This window comes from the organism of the source record quoted next, unplaced genomic scaffold (genome assembly GCF_019419815.1).
Source record: "Pyrus x bretschneideri cultivar Hongxiangsu unplaced genomic scaffold, Pyrus_bretschneideri_v1 Contig22, whole genome shotgun sequence".
NCBI lineage: Eukaryota > Viridiplantae > Streptophyta > Magnoliopsida > Rosales > Rosaceae > Pyrus > Pyrus x bretschneideri.
Window position 1 is genome coordinate 2,573,606 of NW_025999524.1, and position 16,687 is coordinate 2,590,292.

At 36.9% G+C, this 16,687-nt stretch overlaps 3 protein-coding genes across 4 annotated transcripts; 2 read left to right on the forward strand and 1 right to left on the reverse strand.

The window, feature by feature from the left end:
* Positions 1-9,286: 9,286 nt before the first annotated feature.
* LOC125477798 (transcription factor MYB16-like) lies at positions 9,287-11,448 on the forward strand. The gene is made up of 3 exons (XM_048585268.1): positions 9,287-9,516; positions 9,676-9,805; positions 10,362-11,448. Exons 1-3 carry the CDS (start codon positions 9,384-9,386, stop codon positions 11,263-11,265), a joined length of 1,167 nt encoding a protein of 388 aa, XP_048441225.1. The 5' UTR covers positions 9,287-9,383; the 3' UTR covers positions 11,266-11,448.
* Positions 11,449-12,451: 1,003 nt separating this feature from the next.
* On the reverse strand, positions 12,452-14,004 carry LOC125477797. The gene has a single exon (XM_048585267.1). The coding sequence runs from the start codon at positions 13,994-13,996 to the stop codon at positions 12,578-12,580; it is 1,419 nt and encodes a 472-aa protein (XP_048441224.1). The 5' UTR covers positions 13,997-14,004; the 3' UTR covers positions 12,452-12,577.
* A 958-nt stretch (positions 14,005-14,962) lies between these two features.
* On the forward strand, positions 14,963-16,370 carry LOC125477664 (peptidyl-prolyl cis-trans isomerase NIMA-interacting 4-like). 2 transcript variants are annotated; one of them, XM_048585050.1, is made up of 3 exons: positions 14,963-15,122; positions 15,197-15,610; positions 16,118-16,370. In XM_048585050.1, exons 2-3 carry the CDS (start codon positions 15,225-15,227, stop codon positions 16,158-16,160), a joined length of 429 nt encoding a protein of 142 aa, XP_048441007.1. In that variant the 5' UTR covers positions 14,963-15,122; positions 15,197-15,224; the 3' UTR covers positions 16,161-16,370. The 2 variants fall into 2 exon arrangements, with proteins under 2 accessions (XP_048441007.1, XP_048441008.1); XM_048585051.1 differs by having other exon boundaries at positions 14,967-15,122; positions 15,207-15,610.
* The last annotated feature ends 317 nt before the right edge of the window (positions 16,371-16,687 follow it).

Consider the following 16,687-nt stretch of genomic DNA (forward strand, 5'->3'; position numbering starts at 1 on the left):
ATGGTCTTAGAAGTTAGAACCACCTTAGTCCCAGCGTTCATCGGCCATTGATGGAAGAGATGTAAAAGAAATGTGAGGAAACATAGCATTTTATGTGAATATCTTCCACGTTCTTTCTGTCACCCTTCCTATTTTTAATTCACACCTACAAAAGTTTCTTCTTATATTTTCTATTTATTTCTAACTAAATTTTAAACATATCGTCCAAACAAAAACTAAAAGTTAAATATTAATTATTTTATAAAAACAAAATAATTACTAAATAGAACCTAAAATATTAAACTTCTCGACTCATTACCAGTTACTACTTTGGATTGCATGCTCCAATTCTAACAGCATTGTCTGTCATGCCTCAAAGTTCTGTTTGTAACGAAGTAATGGTAATTAGAAACACACCAGTTCAGTCTACAGATGATATGAAAATATACTATAGCTCGTATTTGATCCTCATCAATTCTTCTCTTCTAAATTTAACAATTTAAATCACTATTGTTTGTCAAAAAATAAAAATAAATAATTAACACCACTCTCAGACTCGCACTTTCATCGAATACACCGGTCCCAGTTCACACCGGCACTGCCGACACTGAATTATTTGTGTTTTCTTATTTATGAAAGAATTAATTAACTGTTTTAAGTATCCGCCACAATTTTTGCTTTAATTAATTAAAGGAGTCATAAATTAATTTAACTCTATGTTGATATATCCCACAACCCAGTATTTGGAAGCAATTTCTCAACTGCCAACAGGGTGTGAAATAAATTATGTATTTAATTTAACTCAGACATATAATTAATTAATAGTGATTATAGCCCTGTCTAAATTTTCAAAATCAACGTACAGTTGCACAATCTGGCGAAGGCAGTTCTTCGGTATAAAAGAGCAGAAGAGCCGTTATAGAGCCTCGTTGAAGAACACGAAGAAGACCTAATATTATTTTCCTTAAAAAGTAGAGGATGACGCCTAATATTCTTTTCCTAAGAAAGTAGAGGTGGTACATAGTACTACAATCTAGTAATATTTCCTTTTACTTGTAAGCCAGATAAAATCTTGTATCAAATTGGTAGTTATGGGCCGCAGGCTTAGGCTGTTTACTGTTTGAACTGGACTGAACTCTCAGCCCACCAATGTCTAACTCAACTCTTGAAGCTTTCTGTAGAAGTATTATTTATTGGTTTTTTAGTTAAAATGATCTCTGAGATTTGCATAACATATAACTTTGGTTTTTGAGATTTAAAATCAATAGAAGGGATTCCTGAGATTGTCCACTATCCATTATTTTGGTTATTCTGTTAAAAAACTCCGTTAAGTTAATGGTATAACACATAACTTTGGTCCTGAAGATTTGCATAACACATAATTTTGATCCCTGAGATTTGCATAACACATAACTTTGGTTCCTGAGATTGTCCACCATTCATCATTTTGGTCCTTCCATTAAAAAGTTCAGGGACCACTTAACGGAGTTTTTTAATGGAATGACCAAAATAATGGATGGTGGACAATCTCATGGACCACTTCTATTGATTTTAAATCACAGAGACAAAAGTTATGTGTTATGAAAATCTTACGGACCATTTTGGCTAAAAATCCTTATATATTTGGTGAAATTCATCCGAATTTGTATGCTAGGTATACGTATTATTTCTCTGCATAACAAATCTTGCCTTTACTAAGGAATCAAAATATAAGTTAGCCCTTCATTAATATGGTTATGTATCTCGTACTTGAACACCTAGCTATCAATATCACTAAAGGGTATGTTTATCCCATATCTAAACAACCATGTATCGTTTTGGTTCGTGACCCTTATTCGTGTGTCATTTCAGTTAGGAAATGGTGCTTTATTGTATTTTTCTTTTGTCAAAGAGGGATAGTTTATCTTATAGTTGGACAAAACCCCAAGGGGTTGGTTTGGTTCGAACTCCCAAGGATGCATTCCTTGGGACAACTGGCTTTACTTTGGTCTACCGTTTCATTCAGGGGCCAAAAGTATGTTGCTGCCTCATGTGATACTAGGGAGGGGGATTATTGATTACCTATCAGATTCCAAGTTATGATCCCATAAATATAATCCCATTGATTCTTCAAACTAAATGAACTGAAAGGTTAGATATATCATACATGATGAAGCAAAAACAACCAACTTGTAGAACCACCACCATAAAACGTTGTGATTGCCAACTGCCAAAGTAAACATGTAATCTTTACCTAAAAAAAAAAAAAGTAAACATGTAATGAGGAATAGAACCACCATTCATTACTCTGCTCACCTCACTTACCGCAATAATTTTTACATAACTCGTCACTCTTTTTCTTCTCACTTGAGTGTGCAGAAAAATAAAAGAATGAGCGGAAATCATTTCTCATAATTTATAAAACCTCAATCATCTCCAAGCTCATCCGCTAACGAATAATAAAACCTACTTCTGGAAAGAGACATCAAACACGAGTAAAATCTTGGACCTATAAACATACATTTCATGCACTGTGGAGGCTGTACAACACTATGCGCATGTACAAATTGACCCTACATACATTAAACGATATTATGTTAATCGAAGCCGAGTACAATGGCTAGAGTGAATACATCCGTTTTACAAAGTATATCTTTGTATTATACTAGTACACGCAGGAGGTCTGCGAGCTTCCGACGACCTATGTTTGGATGAGGTTTTTCCAAATTCTAAGAGATTGAGGCCGAGTTTGCAAGGAATGGATCATAAAAATTAGATAGGAGGGATTAGAAAAGCCCTTCGTATATAGAAGGGATTACAAAGACGTGCAAAAGAGATTAGCAAATGACACATTCCAAGTAGGGTTTTGCTAATTCCTCTTACATGTCTATATAATACTCGAGGAGGGCTTTTCTGATCTCTCGTATCTAATTTTTTATGATTCATTCTTTACTAACTTGATCTTAATCCCTTGGAACTTGGAAAACCTCACCCCAAACATGTAGCCTTAATTACTTAGCATATATTGTTGCTTTAGAAATTTAGAATCGTCCCAAAAATGGGAGATGAGACTGCCAAAATAGGTACATTAAGAACTTGATCACACATACGTGAAGACCTAATTAAGTTGTACGTGAAGTTGAAAACAATATCAGTGCAGTTCATCGCAATTCGGATGAACAAGAACACGAGTCATTGAGTCCCAACAAATTACACTGCCCTATATTTAAAGACATAAAAGGTGCCACAGAGACAAAGTTAGTTATTAGGTAGTATAGCAAGCAGTGTACTATGTTTCCAGAAGATGGAGGTCGCCCTACATTCATACAAGTAGCGACAACGTTGCTCTCCCTTCAGTCATACAAGTAGAGACAACGTCGCTTGGCACAGACATAAAACTAATGTGCAATTTATGTTGGGATAGTCTCCTTCTCTTGCCCACCCACCTTCCTCAATCCTCGCTAAGCAGTTGGTAGTTGGAAGGGATGTGATGGGGAGCTGCGAGGAGGGAGAAACAAAGGATATTATATGAAAATGAAAGTGGTGTATTTTGGTAATCATTTTGGTGTTAGTTTTTATTTTTGTGTTTGAGATTGGAAGGAAGTATATAGGAGAAATGAGGGGTTATAGAAGAGCGTTGGAAGGATGGTGGAAGACAGTGTTTAATCCAGGAATCGAACTTTTGCGGGTCCAGAGTTAAATACAATATAGAAACAGAGCGCGAAGTCCAAAAAAAACTTTAGTTTATTCATTGGGATATTTCGTCGAACACTTAGTTGGCTTATTGTTGTTAGCCAAACCATGTTGCACATGTGTCAATAGATATCGACATATGCTGATGCAATCTGATGAGTGATATAGAGAGGATTTTTTAAGTATGGTCGACGCAACCTGTCAAGATATACCTAGCAGGACCTACATCAAAACTTAGTAGGCATAAAAAGAACCTATACAAACATTCGGAGAATCCTCAAAAACATTCACATATATATTTTTCAGACTTCGGATGATCTTAGAAGTTAGAACCACCTTGGTCCCAGTGTTCATCCGCTATCGATGGAAGAGATTTAAAAGAAATGTGAGGAAACATAGCATTTTATGTGAATATCTTCCACGTTCTTTCTGTCACCCTTCCTATATTTTATTCACACCTACAAAAGTTTTTTCTTCTTATATTTTCTATTTATTTCTAACTAAAATTTAAACATATCGTCCAAACAAAAACTAAAAGTTAAATATTAATTATATTATAAAAACAAAATAATTACCAAATAGAACCTGAAATATTAAACTTCTCGACTCATTAGCAGTTACTACTTTGGATTGCATGCTCCAATTCGAACAGCATTGTCTGTCATGCCTCAAAGTTCTGTTTGTAACGAAGTAATGGTAATTAGAAACACACCAGTTTCAGTCTGCAGATGATATGAAAATACACTATAGCTCTTATTTGATCCTCATCAATTCTCCTCTTCTAAATTTAACAAATTAAATCATTATCGTTTGTCAAAAAAGATAAAAATAAATAAATAACACCACTCTCAGACTCGCACTTTCATCGAATACACCGGTCCCAGTTCACACCGGCACTGCCGACACCGAATTATTTGTGTTTTCTTATTTATGAAAGAATTAATTAACTGTTTTAAGGATCCACCACAATTTTTGCTATAATTAATTAAGGGGGTCATAAATTAATTTAACTCTATGTTGATATACCCCCACAACCCAGTATGTGGAAGCAATTTCTCAACTGCCAAAAGGGTGTGAAATAAATTATGTATTTAATTTAACTCAGACATATAATTACTTAATAGTGATTATAGCCCTGTCGAAATTTTCAAAATCAACGTACAGTTGAGGCCTTAGCCCTGGCACAATCTGGCGAAGGCAGTTCTGCCGTACAAAAGAGCAGAAGATCCGTTATAGAGCCTCGTTGAAGAACACGAAGAAGACCTAATATTCTTTTCCTAAAAAAGTAGAGAACAACACGTAATATTCTTTTTCTAAAAAAGTAGAGGTGGTATATAGTACTACAATTTAGAAATATTTCTTTTTATTTGTAAGCGAGAGATTTTAGATTCGATTTTCTCCAAAGGCGAATTTGAACCATATGTTTGCTAGCTCATTGTGAGACTTAACTCAGTCCACACTTCGTTTGTTAAAGAAAAGAAAGTAGAGGTGAGTTTTAATTCAGAGTCTAATAGTACGTAGTCATCACATGTGATATTGAAATTACTTGAGAAGGGGATTAGTCTATGAAAATCTGTGAATTTATAACACTTTAAAATCTTTTAAAATCTTAATTGAATACAAGCCCCTAAAACTTGAAGGTTCAAACAAAAAAAAAAACTATGATTTTATTGTTCCGTTGATGTCAAATGTTGGAAAACTCACGCAAATACATCTATAAGAAGACAATGATGTATTGTAATTCGCTCAAAGTTAAGTTAGGCTCACGCTGCTATAGTTTTTGTTACACTATGATAATGTTGGTTACATTGTACAAGAGTTTGATAAAGGAGAGTCTAGGGTTACTATATGAGAATTCCTTAATATGATACCGACAATATACCAGTGATAGTGAAGAATGGGATTCAAACTTCGAGTACAAGTGAAAATATTCTTAATCAATTGAGCCACAAGTTTTTGATCAGCCAGATTATAAAATTGAACAACCCAAAGTCATAAAAATTACCATGCACGTGAAAGTCGATCATTATGAAATTCATCACTAGCAGTAATACTACAGTGATGATCAATGAATACGTCTCATATGATCTCACCAGCCATCTCATATTGCATGTCAAGAAATTAGATCAACCATGAATTCACTGTAAAGAAAGTTAATTTGATAACCAAATGGGAGGGTCGTCTTTACATCTTGGGGTGGTAATTTTATTACCCTGAACCGAAACTTTTTAACTACTTTACCACCATCTTCAATACCATTAATTGCATTAAGTACTATTTCTGAATTTCTATAGGTTCTTATAATTTGTAAGAGAATGATAATGAAACTCTCTTAAAAGTGAGACTCTCTGTGGACTCTATGTCACCTCATATTTTTGGTACAATATTTTATAATGTTGACACGAAAATTGGCAATAAAGTGTGAGGTGACGGAGAATTTATGGAAAGTCTCACTTTAAAAAATCACCTTGGCATTTCAAATTGTAATTAGAGTTGATTTTCTCTCTGCATGCATGCAACGTGCTTATTATGATACTTAATCTTTACGTAGTGCATACCGCTGCGGACGCATTCATATTTTGGTGAGATAGAAATAAGTGCATTCAAGGATTTTTGTTCGTTTGTAAGTAAATGAATCACAGTTTGGTAAGTTTAAACATATATACGTAAGCGCTCAAGTGCTAATCAGTTTAGTAAATATGGTGCTAATAATTCGTTTAGACATGTATGCTTTATAAAGTAATCTCATAATCATGATTGTGTATTTTCTAAGTCATTATTCATTGATTATCCTTGATTAACAATACAACATAATGTATATACTATAATATTATGTTTAGCATCCCCAATCCCCAATGCTTGGAATGGTACATGAACGTAGATATGGTGTTGAGAGTATCAATCACATCGGGAAAATAATAAATCTTGCATGTGCTTATACTGTCCATATTAGGCAATTAGTTTTATGGTGGAACTTCAATTTTCTTCATGGTATCATGCAGGTTGTCCTTCGTGTGAAGCCCAACAGCCACGAGTGCTCCACGTCACACAATTTGTGTTGCCCACATGCTATAGACTTGAAAATCTGCCACATGTGAGGGGACATGTTGAGAGTATTAATCCGACATCGGAAAAAGAAGGGATCTTACATGTATTTATAAGTAATTTGACTACTTCTCATATTGCCAACTGGTTTTATGATGGAACTCCAACTTTTGAAAATAGCAATTTAGCTAATTTTGCACATTATTGGGGTGTTAACCTAATGGCCCATAGATCAACATCTTCACAGCGTTCACACGGTTTTTTACATTGATTTAGAAATGGTGGCATTCACACGGTGTTCTACATTGATTTAGAAATTGTGTGAACTGGACTGGCCGTAGCATAGAGTTATGCATTTATCAGAATGCTAACAATATTTTACCTAAAATAATCTGAAGAACGTAGTACTCTTTTACAAATCCTAATTATTTTACATAAAATTGTCGAAATATGAAGTATTCTGTAGTGATACGTACAGTACGTAGATATGTGTTGATTATATATAGCTGGACGCATTTACAGAACATACTTACAATTGGTCGGGTAATAAAGTCCGACTTTCCACCCCTGTTAAAATCTTAAATTTGAAGCAAAGGGTAAAAGCTCCCTCAACTATCAGCTCTAGCTCTATAACCTCCAGTTCACAAATTCACACTGGCCAGTAAGTCTGGCAATTAATTGGCAGACATGCATTCACAAAATAGCAACAATATACAAGCAAACAGCCACAACATTGCAATCATCGTGGTTTGTATGTGCCTGTCGATTATATTCGCTGCTACAATGTACAATAATTTTAGTTGGATTTGAAAAAGTATGCGTCATGAATTGGAGGAGCAATATTGCTTTAGCTAGCTCTGATACCCTTTGAAAATTAAATGCCCTCACAGTTTAAAAAACGTTCGTTTGTGCAAGTTTTTCAATTGAAAAAAAAAATCAACAGTTTGGGGGTTTAAGTACCAACGAGCGTAGGATTATAGCACGATTAAAACCCAACAAATTTGTAATAGGCTTGTAGCTCAGTTAATTAAAAGCATTATCTCTTACGCCTGAACAGGGACGGAGAGCTAGAAATTTCTTGTAATGGGGCCTGAAAAACAACTAATTCACAAAACCTTATTATGGTATGCCTTATATCCAATATAATAATGGAGATGATTCCAAATGATGATATATCACAATTTCAATGTTATAGAAATTTTCATGCTGTAACCCAAAGTGGATAGAAAAATATTAATACATGAGAGGCGGGAGAGGGGTTTATCTGTTTGATGATGGAACAATAACACTTTTGCTCATATAATATTTGACATTAGATACATATACTTTCTTCAAATATAACAGGTGTATGTATATAACTGTAGTCTGCAACTTAATAATGAATTACTTGAGTGGAGCATCTGCCCCCAATGGACCTTCATTGGCTCCAGTCATGCATCGAGGTCCCGAGTTCTTATGCCCTCTCCCAAAATTGCTTGTATAAAAAAAAAAAAAAAAATTCTTGCAATAAAAAAAGCCCTAAGAGTAACGCTATTCATACCATGTTTTTATACCACATTTTCATATCACCTTAGGTGACATTTGACGTGGGCAGCCACATCATTTGAATTAATCAGATTTTTAAATTTAGTTCATTATTTAATAAACTAATAATTAAGAGAAACTAGTTAATTAAATGATGATTGTGGTATACGAGGAGTCTTTATCCTTCATTTCCTTGGGTTTTGCAAATTTTTCAAATGATGTGGTTGTCCATATCACATGCCACCTAAGGTGGTATATAAATATGATATAAAAACATGATATGAATAACATTACTCAAGCCGTAAATATTATGTAGAGTAATGCTATTCATATCATGTTTTTGTACAACATTTTCATACTATCTTAGGTGGCATTTGATGTGGACAACCACATCATTTGAATTAATCAAAATTTTAGATTTAGTTCATTATTTAATAAACTAATAATTAAGAAAAACTAATTAATTAAATGATGATTGTAGTATACGAAGAGTCTTTCTCATTTATTTCCTTGGGTTTTGCAAATTTTTCGAATGATGTGGTTGTCCACATCAGATGCCACCTAAGGTGATATAGAAATGTGGTACAAAAATATGGTATCAATAGCATTACTCTACTATGTAAGGACATTCCTAAACTCAAATGCTAATACATACAAGTATATATTACGTACTGAATGATAAAGTCAAATTTCACAACTGCATCCTTTATATTATAAGACAAAATATAAGTCGTCATCGCCATGACAGATGTCTAAGAAATTTAATTAGTCAGGTTTATGATAAGTTTACAAATAATTGTGATTCAATTCTCCGACAACTACTCCCACCATATCATTAAGATCGAAAAAGGTGTCGAGCGGGGGAGCCTGCAAGTATACAAATCGTATGGGCAATTGTACAATGCACAATCATATACAGGTTACTAATGCTGGTGAGAGTTAAATTGAAACCCCACCTACTATTTCAATTGCAAAATCAAACCACTGGATGGACGCTACATGTCCCCACATACTATTTAGTTCCTTATGTATCGTTTATATATATATTGGCATCACCCTTTCTGGTTTTCCAACATTTTTCTAGGCCAAATTAAGCTTTGAGAGATCATATATCCTTGCTTTACAGGCTTAGAGCTACCTAGCTAGCTAGGGTTTCAAATTAAATGGGGAGGTCTCCATGCTGCGAAAAGGTGGGTTTGAAAAAGGGACCGTGGACTCCAGAAGAAGACCAAAAGCTCTTGACTTACATCGAAGAGCATGGCCATGGAAGCTGGCGAGCTTTGCCAGCAAAAGCAGGTGATGTACAATAATCCTCCACGCTAAACTTAATTAACTTGTCTTAAGAGTAAATAATAAAAGAAAAGGTTATAAGTGAGACATGCATGCAGGAGATAATTCCTTTTTAATTTCATGCGCGTCCGTGTTAATTTTGGGTGGTTTTGTGATGTAAAATAGGGCTCCAAAGATGTGGGAAGAGCTGTCGACTGAGGTGGACGAATTACCTGAGGCCCGATATCAAAAGAGGAAAGTTCAGTTTGCAAGAAGAGCAGACCATCATTCAGCTCCATGCTCTTCTCGGAAATAGGTCAATTTAACCTTAATATCTAAATATAATTTTTAGTTTGTACAGTGATCATGACTAGATGTTATCATTCACTCTCCAACGGTACTGAAGTACTGAATTACATATATGATATATACATTAGAGTTTAAGTGCAATTACAATTAGTCCCTGCAGTGAGCTCATTAGTGTACGTTCTTTCCAAATGCTCACCTCTCTCTCTCTCTCTCCCTCGAGTTTTTTTTAGGGGTTTTTTGAAATGGGTCCAAAGTAACTAAAAATTAGACCTATTTCAAAAGTCAAAAGTCACTAAAAATTGGACCTATTTCAAAAGGTAGTCTATAAAATTGGACCTATTTCAAATTTTCCCTTTTTTTTTATACATCGTCCAACCCATACAACCCTAGCAACTTCATGTGTATAGATACATGTGCTTGTGTATATATAGTCCTAATCTTCTCCTTTATCATCTTCTTTATTAATTAATAATTTAGTTAATTATTTATATGTTAAGCCATGAAAAGATAATTAGTATGTAAATTGTTAGATATGTACTCAATGATTACTTCACTGATCTCAGGTGGTCAGCTATAGCAACCCATCTGCCGAAGAGGACAGACAACGAGATCAAAAACTACTGGAACACACATCTCAAGAAGAGACTAACCAAGATGGGCATCGACCCGATGACTCACAAGCCGAAGCACCACGAGGGTCTCAGCTCTGGCAGCGGCCTTGCGAGGGACACTGCCAACATAAGCCACATGGCTCAGTGGGAGAGCGCCAGGCTCGAAGCCGAGGCCAGACTGGGCAAGGAATCCAAGCTTGGCATCACCAACGCTAACCCTCTCCAACACCACCTCATGATCAGCAGCTCCCCCAACCCTGCTCACCATGTAGTACACGTCAGCAAGGCCCCGCTGGCGCTTCCGTGTCTGGATGTGCTGAAAGCATGGCAAGGGGCATGGTCGTTGACTACAAAGTCAACAATAAGAGACAACGTTAACAGTATGGTGTTTTCAGGTGGTTCTCTGACGGCCGTGGACGACCTTGAATCTCCGACGTCCACGTTGAACTTCCCGCACGTTAATAACGCGTTTAATCCTCCTCCCATGCAAAACATAAACAATATTGTTCCATGCGAGTCCGGGTTGTTGCAGGACAATGATAATGTTACCTATGGCTGTACGGATGTTAGTGCTGCATGGTTTGCGGACAATTATAGGTCAGGTAGTATTGATGAGGAGGAGAATGTGATTGTGCCAACTGGGCTTTCAAGTATGATCATAGAGGATTTCACGGATGTTTTGGTTTACAACTCAGAGGATCATCAGCAGAACGCGTCTCTGGGAGGACATATCTCCGAAAATGGCGTCGGCGGCAATGGAAGCTGCGGCGGTGACGCGTTTGAAGAGAACAGGAGTTACTGGAACAGTTTACTCAATTTGGTTGATACTTCATCGTCTGGATCGCCTGTGTTTTGACTTTTTAGAGTCTAGGTAAGGTAACTGTTAGGGATCGGAGGGTTGATGATTAGCGACTAATTTAATTAAGTGTAATAAGGAGTTGTTGCCTTTAGTTTTAAGTAACAAGTTGTTTGATCAACCAGAAGATAACAATGTTCTATTAGTTTGTTTGATTATGCAAGAAACAAAATCATTTACAACTTTATCATGTCATACTACAAAAATTATTTTGCAACTAAATGATGTGTCACCAATAAAAATGAACATGTTTATTAATACTTAAGTAATAATTCAATTATCAACTTTCATGTCATTTAATTTATTAAATCTTATCTACAATTTTAGTCTTTCTAGCATTACCCTTTTTTTTAATGCCAAAAATTTTATAAAAATGTTTGAGAAGTTGGGAAACATTTGGACTTCAGCCTTCCCAAATCATTGTGTTCCTTTCTCTAAATCCCTCATCAAACATCAGGTAAGAGTTAGGCCCAACTTTAATTCACTACTTGGGGCATGAACCTTTCTATCTATATTCGGGCTTGGACTGAAGACAACTTAAAAGATAGGCCTTGACCTTGGTGTGTGTGAGTGTGTGTTTTTTATTTTTTATTTTTTATGAAACGATTTGTTAAATTAGATGTTAAATTAAAGAGTTAATAGGGTTCAAACTCAATCTGTAGTGCAAAGAGCAACACTCCTCTCCACCACCATGACAGGGCTTGACCTTGGCATTTGAATATGTTGTGTTTGGATTTCAAATTTAGGAACTCCTTTGCTGAATCATAATGTCACTTATTTGGAACTGGATTCCATTAGATTACAACTCACTACATTCAAAAGTATTTGAAAGAAAAAAATGGAGATAAACTTTCAATTGAGAAGGATTAGTCATGCAATTGAATAGGATAAGTTTCATTCTTGACTAGTCCATCTAATTCAACTTGAATATAAACGAGTTACCCAATTCATCTAATTCTAAACGTTTGAACCATAAAGTGTTTTTCAGAAGTAGAATAAAAGTTTGATTAAAAATTAAAGTATTCTCTAGAAAACCACTTTTAAGTATTTTTAGCAATTGATTTTTAATTATCTGAAAGCGTATTAGCCCTTCTAAAAACAGGTCTAGAAAAACTTAAAATTTAGTATAAACTTCATAGCTTATGCTCAATAAACCTATCCCTTATGTACCTATGATTTGGTTTGATTTAGTGCAAATAGCAGTCATATTCAAGGTGTGTGAACTTTGCAATTACAAACTCACCAACAATGATAAAAATCCACACCCAAATGAGAAGCAACAGATTCAAATTTCAATGAACACATACAAATCTCACAAATGGAAACCTGCCCATCTTCTAAACCTTCTAACATCACTCCCTTCTGAAACTGCCATCCCAATCCCACTCCCCCCATCCCCAACACCTCTATAATACAACCTCCACTCATCTTCTTCCCCATCCATCTGAACCAAACATGGAGATCCAACCCCTTTGTTATCCCACCCACATTCCTCAGATGCCTCTAGTACCACCCCATCTCCAATCCTTGTCCAGTCCTTCAAACCATCTTTGGACACAGCCAATCCAATCCCCCTCCCTCCATCTGCACAAACACCTTCATATGCCATCAAATAATCCCCATCTTTCTTGTTCCTTACCACACATGGATTCGTTGCTCCCATCTCATCAAACCCTCCACTTCTTCCTCCCCCAATTATTTTCCCCAACTTTACCCACTTTATCCCATCCCTTGATCTTGCAATCCCAATTGAATAAACCCCATTTTCCAAATCAAATGAATGGTAATACATTCTAAGATCACCACTCGCATGATAAACAACATGAGGAGTTGCAACAAATGAAGAATCCCACTCTTCCTGCAGTCCCACATCGAAAAGCGCCCCGCTGTGATGCTCCCCTTCAATCCTTGCCCAATGCCTCCCATCCTGACTAATTGCCAGTCCAGGCAAAGACTTCAAAATCTTCCCGGCATTCCCACCATTCTTCATCCTTTCCGGGTTCTCCAACTCCAGTTCCAAATTGCGACGATCGGAAGAAATCTCTGCCTCCTCAGCGCTGTAGCCAGTGTAATAGAGCCAGTAAACAGCGCTGGAAGCTCTGACCTTTGAGCTGGACATGACCACCACCTCAGAAGGCCTAATGCTCTGGGTGTCAAACGCCCACCAATCTTTCCCGCAATTGATCACCGCTCCCACGTCCTGGCTCGACTGAACTGGTCCTCCGCCTCTTTCCCAATGAACCCCATTGCTCGAAACTGCTAATCCAATCGAATCCGAACCCTCCGAATTCGAACTGCCATAGTACCACATGTACCATCTCTCTTCCTCATCACCCAGAAACCTCTTCACAACTGGTGACCCGACTTCTGCGCTGTCCCACGAACCTTCCAAACCCAAATCGAATACCAATCCTTTGGTGACAGAAGAAGAAATTGATGGTGGTATAGGAGAAAAGATTGCATCTTTCGAAGAGAGTGTTGATGGGTTGGTGGGGTTTGAATTTAAATTGGGTTCGACAGTCGAATTTTTTGATTTTTCGTTGTCGGTGGTGTCGGTGTCTGGCTTTGTGGAGCAGCGAGGGAGCAGAGGAATAGCTTTATTTCTGGGGTTGGAGTTCGGGAGATAAAGAGTGTGAATTTTCGTGTTACAGTCAGGAATCGAAGAGGTTAAGGTAGTCGGGGTAGTTATTCTTTGGGTGAGTGGAGTTCCTAGGAAGTTAACGGCTTTCATTGTTGTAGCAGAAGCTGCTGCGGCATCCATAGCTGCTCGCAGAAGAAGGCGCTCTGAGATATTTTGTTGGGTGATGTATGAGGTGTGACCAATCAACTGATGACACGTTGCCAAAATTGAGAGGCTCTCAGTTCACAACAGAGAAGGGAGAGGCTTGGGTCAGAGAGACGGTGAGGCAGAGAATTTAGGTTTTAAGTTTGGAATTATAAGTAGTCACAGTGAAAGTGTAATGTGAAGAATCATCTTTATCTTTCATCCATCTTCCCCGCAGAAACAGTGAAAGTGATCAAAAAAGATGAAATGTACGGTTAATTCATCTTTAGATTTGATATCAATGGTAATCAATAAAAATAACGTGTTTTTAATGCTTTAATCTCAGTATTTGATATTAAATTTAACACTATATAACAAAACTCATATATATGCACAAATCAAATATTTGTATAAAAAGAAGTGACAAAAGCAAGATGTTCTTCCACATGGTTAAGGAAGGTATATCATGGAGCAATCTTTTTGACTCCTTTTTCCGCAAGCATATCTCAAGGATCACTTTCTGTTTACATGGTTTAGGGTTTACATGACCACAACGATTGGTTTGAAACAACGAGCAAAGTGTCCTCCCAAAGTACTTTTAACCGATAAATGTCACATCACAAATTATATGTAACTTAATTTTTTGACTGAAAAACATTAATATAATTTTTTGATTGAAAGACATTAGTATTATATAAGTATCTATGATACCAAATTGAACCGATATCTAAAAAAAAAAGTAAATTTTCAATCGATATTGAATGATTTGATTAGTCAGCTGATATGGAAAGATGAAAACTTTCCTCCCTTGTTAAATTGCTCTCTTCTAACAAAGGCATCTGTCTATTCCAAATACTCTGAGGCCCACTACAACAAAACGAACAAAATAAAGGCCCATTATATTTTGAACCAATAGGTCCAAACTAATAGGGGCAAATCGTTAATATAAATTCTAATTAATCACTTCTCATTCTTTAGCCTCCAATAATCTCCAAAGTCCAGGCCGTCGCTTTGGCACCAAGGGAGAGCGTATATCCTCAGTCACAGTTGAACTGAAACCCAAAACCCAGAATAACACTCCGACCTCCAATCGGTGAGAATTAAGATTTAATTCGGTAAATATATTTATGGGTTTTGTTAATTTGTATGTTAATTTTGGTTAAACAGTAATTTTCAGGGTAAATTAGTCAAAGAGATGGGGAAGGACGCGAAGGGAGGAGGAAAGGGGAAGGGAAAGGCGGCGGGCGGCAGCGAAGACGGTGGCGCCAAAGGAAAAGGTAAATCCGGGAAGGCCGCGGACGGGCTCGGCACCTGCACTTATGTGAAGGCAAGGCACATACTTTGTGAGAAGCAAGGCAAAATCAACGAAGCCTACAAGAAGCTGCAGGACGGCTGGCTCGAAAACGGCGACAAAGTCCCTCCGCCGGAGTTCGCGAAGCTAGCGGCGGAGTACTCCGAGTGCCCGTCGGGGAAGAAAGGCGGGGATCTTGGGTGGTTCCCTCGCGGGAAGATGGCAGGCCCTTTTCAGGATGTTGCTTTCGCTACTCCAATTGGGGCAACCAGTGCGCCTTTCAAATCAACGTATGTGTTTTCAAAGTTTCAATCTTTCTGTTTTTTAAGTGCTACCCCTTTTGGCCGATTGGTTAGATTAGTCCTGGATTAGGCTGGATTGGATTGGAATACATTGATTATAGCCGATAAACCCATGTTTTAGGTCACATCAGATTGCTTGTTGATTGAGGTTGGCTGCACTTCTTATCACTCATTTCATATTTATCAAAATATCTAGGATGTCATAGTATTGGAAAATATGCACAAATAGAACTGTTCGCAGTTCTTAAAACAAAAATGAAACCTTTTCACTCATCGGCACTAAACATGCAACGAAACACGTTTTAGTGTCCCTTTATTGCCGTTGGACTGTCGATCTAGTGTTCCATTGTCGGTATGAACCTTGCCCAATCCTTCATTTTGCTTTTGGATTAGATGCTTTAAGATGCCATAGTGTTTGAACTGTGATATTATACATGTGCCGAGTTCAGCGACACGGTTGGCTCATATTTTGTTCTTGTTTGGATACTTGTACAGGCATGGTTACCACATTATCTTGTGCGAAGGCAGAAAGAATTAAGTAAAGACCTTTGATTTTCTGATGGAGCAGATCTGGAGCTTTGGCCATATGTATGAGTTTTCTAGTTATTGCTGCTTTGATGTTGTGGGCGTTATGTTTAACGAGTGATGAATGCTTACTCTCTCTCTCTCTCTCTCTCTGTGAGCATCTTTGTTTAATAATATTGATATATTTTTCAGTCAAGGCGAATGAAGAATTCCAGTTTAGTTATATGATTGAGAAACATGTTTATGGTAACTTTCCTTTAGTTAGAAGTGCTAGTAAAAGAACTCTGTTGTGATGCCGAACGGAAAAATACTGAGCAGCCTTTTAGCTTGGAATGCAATGACATTGATCGATTTTCAATACGCGGAAGTTTAATACAGTTGGGGACCATTGAAAACCATGTCCAAATAGGAGCTATGAATTTGCCAATTTATGACGTTAGTATGATCATGCTTGCGATTGGGTTAGTAATTTTCTTCAAGTTGTACTATCTAGACTATAGTTTGATACGCACTCACAGATTCCCCGAGGATTTTCTTTGA